At 49.7% G+C, this 9172-nt stretch overlaps 1 protein-coding gene across 5 annotated transcripts; it reads right to left on the bottom strand.

Moving 5' to 3' along the window:
* Positions 1-1392: 1392 nt before the first annotated feature.
* SLITRK5 (SLIT and NTRK like family member 5) lies at positions 1393-8953 on the bottom strand. Of its 5 annotated transcripts, none has more exons than XM_019444094.2 (3): positions 8840-8953; positions 6057-6207; positions 1393-5654 (listed from the first exon to the last, which is right to left on the bottom strand). In XM_019444094.2, exon 3 carries the CDS (start codon positions 5644-5646, stop codon positions 2770-2772), a length of 2877 nt encoding a protein of 958 aa, XP_019299639.2. In that variant the 5' UTR covers positions 5647-5654; positions 6057-6207; positions 8840-8953; the 3' UTR covers positions 1393-2769. The 5 variants fall into 5 exon arrangements, with proteins under 5 accessions (XP_019299639.2, XP_019299640.2, XP_019299638.2 ...); XM_019444095.2 differs by lacking the exon at positions 8840-8953 and adding an exon at positions 8248-8512; XM_019444093.2 differs by lacking the exon at positions 6057-6207 and having other exon boundaries at positions 8840-8952.
* Between the last annotated feature and the right edge of the window lie 219 nt (positions 8954-9172).

The raw sequence follows: 9172 nt of genomic DNA on the forward strand, positions 1-9172 counted from the left end.
GGAAGAGTAGAAGTACAAATGAGCTACCTAAAGAAGTATTTGTGACAAGATTATGGACGATGGCGCTGATTTGAATTAATAACATTATTTTGTGAATCTTTGAAAAATGCATCAACAAACTTTCTTTGGAAGCTACTTACATCATTCAGAACTACATCTTGAATTTCATGTAATTCTTATCTCTCACTTTTTATGCATCAATTAAGAAATAAAACTTACAGTGAAGATTCCACTTTGTATTAATAGTCTATAATTTATACAATACTGTCATATCTACATATAATAATATTGAGGAAGTGATTTGGACATTGAAAAAATAAGTCCCACTGTGAAGAAAAATTAAGAACAACCCCAATTGTGAAGTCAAATGCTATAATTTATTTTTCTTTTCTAGTCCTGGATTAAATATGGAGGAGGTAGATGAAGAGTAAGGTACTGGTTTTTTGTTTTTTTTTTTTTTTCATGATAATATCATGGCATTATTAAGCTTGTTACTTTCCCCTTTGAAAAAAATTTGGGAAAGGGAAGATGTTACACAGAGTGGGGATAGTTTACTTCACTTGACCGATGTAGCATTACTAATTTTTTTTTTTTTAATTCCTCAGGGAAATTGTTACCACCTGTTCAATCTGAATTCAAGCAGTTACTGTCAATTTACTCATGGGTGAATGCTGCCTCTTTGTGGCAGAATGCCATGGAAAGTGTTCCTTAAACAGAAAGTTCATGAACAGCCCTTGATATTTTACACATTTCAGGTGAGATTCTGGGAAGATCCACTAATAGCGATGAAGCACATGGCTCTTTAAGTTTCAGATTCACTCAAACATTTCCTACTCTTAAATACTAATCTAAATTCATTGGCAAACCTTCCTCAGAGGTGAACAGCTTACACCCACCAACACTTCAAACATTTAGGATATATAGATCAACTTGAGATAAAGTATCCATCATAATCATTGAAGGTAGTTTTACACAAGTTAAAATTAGGAAAACTATGGGAATACGGGGAAATTAGGAAACTATGAGCATTGTAGACTGAATAAATAATACTGACATAACAAAATATATATCATTGGGAGAAAAATGAATAGGCAATATATTACTTACCACGGTCCATGTATTAGAAGAATACTTCAGTAAGGAAAGAAAGTATACAATTGAAGTTTCATTAATAAAGACATTAATGCCACCTTTAGGAAAACATAATTCCCTGAATTTGCAAAGGAGAATTTTACATATATACATATATTCAAATTTGATAATTGGGGAAATTTTTTCATATTAGGAATAAAAGTTAGCTACTATGTCCTAATTGTTAATAATGGAGATTCAGTCAATCACACGTAACTACGTCTTTTGCACTTCAAGTAATCATTACTTCAGTCCCTCATATTTGACATAGTTATCAAGTGTTTATTCAGAAACTATTTAAAAAATTACATGTGCTGGGATACATATGAGACTGTAACAACAGTAGCCCCATCTTACAGAGATCCTGTTTGTGGTCATCATCATTGCTTGCTGCCCAGAGGGATAAAGACATCGTATAGAGATTTGTACAGTCCATCATTTGGTCTTCTGAGGTGCCAGTACATGTGGATCTGTACAAATGCAACTGGGTTTGGTTAAACAATCAAAAATCGGCTACAATAGTAGTCAAATCAATACATCATTTTGGTTGACTAATAAAAATACTTTTAAATCTTCTCTAATAAAACCAGAAACTTGCACACGATTCTTACTCAAATGGCCCAATTAATTGCCCTAATTTTTTTCCTTTACACATTGGGATACAATCCGTTATTATTTTTTTCTTTTTTTAAATGACAGATCCAATCGGGTGGGTTGCATTGGCTTTACGATTTTCCCATTAAGTTCTCCACATTTTTAGTGACTTAAAATGCGTTCCTGATATCACTCCTGTTTTGGAAATGCAGGTCCTAATATAGTGCGACACCTCTGTGAAAATCATAGGCTAAATAGTGAAGGAAAGAGAAATGCTAAATGTGTATATAAAAATAGGTGCTACAATAAAATATTTGTATATTTCATCAATAAGTTATTTTGACTAATCAATTATGGATCATATAGCTCTGTAATTTTAATGATTTGTCCACATCTATGGTGATCATTTTCCAGATCACAATACTTTTGTTTTTTTAATTCAAATGTCCAGAATGCATACAAACACATCCTTTAAAAAGAAAGGAAAAGTAATGAGATAGGAGGGAGGAAGGCAGGGAGGCAGAGAAAGAGAGAGGAGGGGGAGGGGGAAGGACAGAGAGAGAACAAACTTTCTACTAAAGTTGGGGTGTGCTAATCTCTCCACAAAAGCCATTTAGACCCACCCATGGCTTAAAGGGGCGCGGGGAAGAAGAGGAGGGAAAGGGAACAAAAGAGGAAGAGTAGAATCTCTGCGCTGCCATCTTCCACCGTTCTTAATGGCACTTCCAAACACCACAAGAACAACTGCGACCGTTAGCAAGTCACTTGCGCAGCAAACGGCCCTCCGTAAACCCTTCTGCTCCCCTCCCCCACAAGAAGAGAAGAGAAATCGATGTGCCCAGTTTACACAAATGTTTCCCCCACGTGTAAAAATTAAAAGGAAAGTGCACACCCTTTCAGTATCTTCCGCCCAAGCTGAGAATCTCGTGCCAAGGCACTTCACCCTAAACGTTGAAACAACACAATTAATCAAATGCGTTCACCGCGTGTGTCGGCTTGCTTGTTTGTTTTAAATGCAAAAGCTCCCAGGGAGTTTCTCTGCTTTTAGAACTGGCTAAATGTGGTCTGTTTTTCCAGCACTTCGAGGTAGTCCGGCTCAACGTTTAGTTTTGCTTTTAACTCCAGATACTCGTTCCGGTTGGGTTCTACAAAGACAGCACTGGGAGGGCTGTAGAGCACCGGTTCCCGCAGCCTGCTGTCCCCTGCCCCCGGGTGCAAATACTGATGGGGGCGTCTCAGGTCATAGTTTGGGGAGAAAGTGTAAGCAGCGGGGCTGCACGGGAATTTGGGATATTCCGGGAGGCTGTTGCCGGCGGGGGTGGTGGAGCAGTGTTTGTCTGGTTCTAAAATGCCCCTGTAAAAGCGGTCGGCGTCCTGCACCGGCGACAGTAGGTCCTCCCGGGGCTCGATGGTGCTGACGCTATAGGCGGGACTCCGCAAGTGGTGGCTTTCCCGCCTCTCCTCCTCCCCCGCCTGCAGCTGCAGAGGCGGCGGGGGCTGCTGCTGCGGCTGCGGCGGCGGCGGCGGCGGCGGCGGCTGCTGCTGCAGGTGGTGGTTGCTGCTGTAGGTGACCTTGAGCTCGTGCAGGTCTTTGTAATCCTCCACGGAGTTGCCCTCTCGGGAGCGGTAGATGGGGTTTTTGCACATGTGGCCCAGTGGATGGGGGATGTACTCGTACACGTGGCCCGCGGGCGTCTTCACCTTGGGCAGCGCGGGCCCGCGGTGGTGCACGTGCGCGTGCGGGTGGCCTCCCGCGCCGCCGCCGCCGCCGTATACGCTGTACTGCATGTTGAAGGAGCTCACGTCGGAGTTGTTGGTGCTGGTGTGGTCGCTCTGGTTCTTCTTCCTGCGCTTCATAACCAGCACGAAGAGCCCGGCGGCCACGAAGACGGACATGATAAAAACCAGCAGCAGGCTGAGAATCAACACCGACAGGGGCACCGACGACGCACCTCCCCCCGCGCCCAAGCCCGCGGGGGCCCCGGTGCTGTTCGACCGGACCGCGGGGGTCACCGCGCTGGTCCTCGCCGGGACCTGGATGGAAGAGGGCGTGGGCGTGGAAACCACCACGTCAGAGTAGTCTGGACACAGCAGCTCCGACTTAATGGAGCGCATATCGGTCTCCGCAAACTTCTTGGGCGCCTTGCAGATGACCTCATCCACCAAGACACCCACTTTGAGCTGTTCGACCCACAGCTTCATGCCCACCACGTCGCAGGTACAATCCCAAGGGTTGTCATGCAGGTCGATTTGGATGAGTGACTTGAGCTGGTCCAGAACTCCACTCACGGGCAAGGAGGTGAAATGGTTACTCCTTAGGTTCAGCCTGAGAAGGGTCAGGCCTGAGAAGACGCCTGAGGGCATGGCCTGCAGGAGGTTGTTATTCAGAAATAGCAGCTGGAGGTTTGGGACCGGGTCGAAAGTCCCAGACTGAATCTCACGTATGAGATTGTACTGGAGGAAGAGATACTGCAGGCTTTGCAGGCCATAGAACAACTCCGGGCTCAGCCTCTCAATCCTGTTGCCATTTAGGTAGAGGCGCCTCAGGTTGGTGAGATCGCCGAAAGCGCGGTCCTGGATCATGGAGATTCGGTTGTTGCCCAGGTGTAGGAGGTCCAGCCCCGTAGCCTCCAGGAAGTCGCTCCTGCGCACAACCGCAATGTAGTTCTCCGTCAGATACATCTTCTTGGGGTTGTAGGGCTTGGGCTGCAGCTCCGCGATGCTCTCGATTTTGCGCTCCTGGCAGTTGACGTTGAGGCCCAGATCGGAGATTTGTAGGTTGCAAGTGCACGCGGTGGGACACTCCAAAGGCACCGGAGATTTGGTCTGGTAGGCGATGCTGGGGCCATAGTTGCTGTAGCCCAAGTCCTTGGAGGGCTGCCGAGAGGTGGGGCGCACTCTGGGCTTGTTGGGTTGGCGAGTCCCCTTAGGGGGCTTTAAGGGAGGTTTGTAAACAGCAGAGGAAGAAGTGGCCACGGAATTCACCGAGGCTGGGGTAGTGTGTAGATACCCCGTGGTGCTCAAAGGCGTCTGTGGCCTCATCTCATAATCTGAAATAAGTTTCCTTGGGCAAAGTTCCTGCTTGGACACCTCGTCCAAATCCCGGCCGTGTAAGCGGAAGGGGGTCTCACAAACCACATCCCCCACCAGGGCTGAGTAGGAGATACTGTCCAACCAATCCTTGAGAGAGATCAGCTCGCAGGAGCAATTCCAGGGGTTTTCTTCCAGCTGTAACTCCACAACTTTATCCATGTGCTGCAACAGCCCCACATAGGGTAGAAGTTTCAGCCGGTTCCCCCGCAGGTCCAAGTGCGTTAAGGGCACAAAACGGAAGAGGTTGTTGGGTAAACTGGACAAGAGATTGTCATTGAGGATAAGCACCTGCAATAAATGCAGTTTCCCAAAAGCATTGGGTTCAATGACACTGATGTAATTGTAATCGACCTGTAGGTACTCCAGGCTCTCCAGGCCGAGGAAGGTATCATCTCGCAGAAGTTCCAGTTTATTATTGTTCAGATGCAATCTCCTTAAACCCCGCAGCCCGTGGAAAGCCCCAGTCTCAATGTCCTGGATAACGTTGCTACCCAGATGCAAAATTGAAGCCCCGGTGTAATTGACAAACTCATTGGGATAGAGACGGTTCAAAAGGTTTCCAGACAACAGGAGGTGGTAGACTGGGAAACGGGGAGGGCTAATTTCAGAGAGGCTGATGATCCCCCGGTTTTCACAGCTCACAGTTAAAATGCCGTCCTTTTCCTCACAAGGACATGCATTGTCACAGATTTCCCCATAATAATCGATGGTTTCTGCACACGAAAGGACGAGAGATGTTAGAGCAAACGCTAGACTCTGCAGCATCCAGCTATGCATTTTTCTGTGAAGGTCCTGTTCCAAAGTTATTGGGGGGCAGCAAGTGTGCATTTTACCTCCTGCAAGGGAGAGAGGAGAAAAGGAAACAACATAATATGACAAAAATCTAAGGGATTGGGAAGAAAGTCTCTCTCTTCCCTACTACTATTTCTCTGAAATCCAGAAGGAGGGGATATGAATGACCCCCCCCCCCCAGTGGAACACGACATTCTCCAGACTTTATTATTATCTGATACTCATTTTGATTTAAAGGTTGATTTCATTTCCTAATGAGTACAACAGAAATATGCTGCCCTTTACAAGAGAAGGGCAGGTTAGATAAAGTCCCATTTTAGTGTTTTCCCTGCTCCCCCCTCTTTTCAAAACCAATCCATAAATATACATAAAATGGCTGTCAGTTCAGTTTCATGGTTCTAATTTAAGAGAAAAGAAACACCATTTTACAAGGTTCCCCACCTCACCTATAGCAAACCCGTCTGCCTTTCTTTCAGAACCTCCTCAGTTAACAGTTCACCGTGAAGGTCTCCCATTTTCACAGAAAAGCAAGGAGTCACAATACTTGGGCTATTTTAAACCGTCGCTGGAAATGCCAGGGTGGGAACCTAAAGAACACTTTTCAGAGGCAAAAAAGAGATGTAAGATAATGCATCAAAAGGACCCAGAAGAAGCTCTTAAATCACCAATTGTCTTCAGGAGCTTTGAGTGTGGAGAAAAAGGAGAGCGCGTTCCTTTGATGGTGGACTTCACTACCACGCTTTAAAGCACATCAGCGTCCTAATTGCATGCACGGTGCCACTTAGCAGCGCTTCTCTGAGAGCGCCCTGCGTCCACTTCTCCTCATTGATCATGTCAGCGACGCTACCAAACCGCATCTCTAAGCCACAGAAATAGTTCTGCACGAAGGATTACAAAGAACTCAGCGAAGGCATCCGCAATCCCGGAACACCTCCCGATACCCGGAGTTTAAAGAGGACGTTCCTGCCGCTTACCGGGAATCAGCTAAAAGTAAACCGAGGATCATCCTTACCTCCCTTACCTCCCGCTCCGCGTCGATTTGCCACGGAATGTAACACTAACGCTCCTGGATGAGCAGGATTTGGACTCAACTAAGTACCTCGCCGGCATCGCCAGCATCTTGGGAGTTGTTTCTTACATTTAAGTGTCAGTGTTTTACTCCCCTTCCTTTTTTTACTTTCTTTGTTTTTCCTTTTTCTTTTCTTCTCCCCCCCCCCCCGCCCCCCAAGAGAAGAAGGCACTCGGGCTGATTAAAGGCGAAATAGAAAGGGAGGGAGAACAGCAAGTAACATAGGTCTGTGCTTTAATATCCGAATTTCATCTCCTCAAGGAATCGATCTGACCCCCTCCCCCTTTTATTTCTGGATTTCTTTTTGTCCTCTGAAAGGCTTCCTTGGACTTGCTACTTCGGGTCGACAGCGGTACTCAGAAGGGAAAGGACACAAATGGTCAGAGTGTGTGAGTGCGTGTTGTGTTGGCTGCGGCGGGGGGGGGGGGGGGGGGGGGAGGGGAGGGGAGGCGGGAATTGGGTAAAAATGCTGGGCTCTGGGAACCCATGCCTCTTCTCCAGTCAACCTGGCCTTTGCCTCATCAGCACCGAAGTCTGATGTCGAATCACCACCAAAACTAAAGCCAAGACATTTCTGAGTCACGGGTTCAAGCCTCGCTCCCCTGGCCGACTCCAACCCGCGTTATTAAGAGCCCCTGCATTCGCACGCTCATGTGCAAGTGTGCCTGAGAATCATTCACGTGTGGCCAACCCAGAGGTGTCGAGACGAATCGGAATCACAGTGTATAAGCCTCACAAGTATCTCCAACCTCCCAACGCAACCGCAAACGCCTCCTAGCTTAAAAGCGGAAAAAACACCCCCTATGGAAAGCAAAACGTTTACCTTGAAAATTCAGTTCTCCACAGGATGAAATCTGCACATCCATTCAGCGGGGGTTGGGTCCCCTCCCCCTCCTTCCCTCGACTTCCCCGCCCCCATTCACCTCCCTCCCTTTCAGACAGCCCATCGCAAATTGTGACCAGCCGGTATTAAACTCGAGCGTTTACAACTTTAATTCAGTTCTGGGTAGCCGGGTCGAAGAGCTTCCTCTCACCCCACTCTCTTTCCCCTCCCCCTTGCCATCAAAGGAACCCGAAAATTTGAGAAAATAAAGTTGAATGAGCCGAGGAGGGCTGACATTCTGACTGGGAAACGCACCTCCGATGTAAATTCGCGGGTACGTTGCACATTCTCAGATTATCTGATTTTTTTTTTTTTTTTTGGGAGGACGGGGGCGGAGGAACTGTATTTGCCCCCAAAGAATTTAGACCCTAGACCATCGCCCTGCACATCCCTGCATTACACAGAGTGGGGCTGCGTGGGCTGGAGCCCAGCACCCAGGCCCGACCCGTGGCTCTGGGCACAGCTGCTCCCACAGCGGCCCAGGCAGAAGCACCCGGAGTTCCAGGACGCGAGGCTCCCTTCCCCCACTCCGCCCCAAAGCGAAGGAAGGGAAAGGAAAGGAAGGAGGGGAGGGAGGAGAGGGAATGCTAGCCATCCCGCTGCCACACGAACACACACACACACACACACACACACACACACACACACACACGAGCCTCTTTTGCAAAGTAAACGGTCGACTTACCCCGTTTCACATCTCCAGGGCCCACTCATCATAGCCGCCCCTATAAAAATACCTCTTTGGGGTGTGCATTGGGTTTCCGGAGCCCAGGCAGGGCAAGAAGGCGGCGAGCTGTGCGGTCCGAGCGGCGGGAGGAAAGAAGCGCCCGGACGCCGCCAGCCCGGGGCCGCCGCCGCGGTGGCGACCGCGGGTTCCGGGGCTCCCCAAACGGCTCTCCCCGGCAATCTCCGCGGTAGTCGAAGCGGGCAGCGGGGTGGGGGGCGGGGGGAGAAGGGGGCGATCGCGAGCGGCCGATAGGGAAGGGAGGAGGAGGGGGCGGCGGAGGACCGGCTGTAGAGGCGCCTGGCGGTAGGGGCCGGGAACAGGAGCCGGGCGGGGCGGGGAGGGAGCTGTTGGAGGGGGGGAGGCGCGGAACCCGAGGAGGGGACGTGAAGGCTGCCAGGCACCGCCGGCCCCTCCAACGTGACGGTCAGCCCCGCCGAGCGATCGGTCCCGTTCACACTCACGCTCACTCGCACACTCGTTCCCACCCGCTCCACCGGGCGATCGCAGGGTCCCGGGCACCCAACGCGGCACTCCCCAGGCGGGTACTTACAGTTGCCATCTGCATAAGGGGCAACTTTGTCCAAGCCAGCAGCAGCCGCCGCCCCCTCCAGCCTCCGGCTCCACGAACCCTCGGGCCTGGGTTCGCGCTGGCCGCCCCTCCCCTCCCCCCTCAGCTCTCCTCCTCGCCGTCTTCACCACATTCCCCCCTGGTCAGTGGCGCACGCCTGGGGACTAGCCAGAGGGAGCGGGGCGCGGGGGTGTGCATGCATCGCCCGCCTTCTTCTTGCAGCGCACACTGTACATGGTAGTGAGGGGGCGAGCAAAGGTGGCATCGGCCCCTTGGCTACTCCTGGGGTGGCTACGGCTCCTGCGCCGTCCTCCA

This window comes from Panthera pardus, unplaced genomic scaffold (assembly GCF_024362965.1).
Source record: "Panthera pardus isolate Hobbes unplaced genomic scaffold, ASM2436296v1 HiC_scaffold_1, whole genome shotgun sequence".
In the NCBI taxonomy this organism is placed as follows: Eukaryota; Metazoa; Chordata; class Mammalia; order Carnivora; family Felidae; genus Panthera; species Panthera pardus.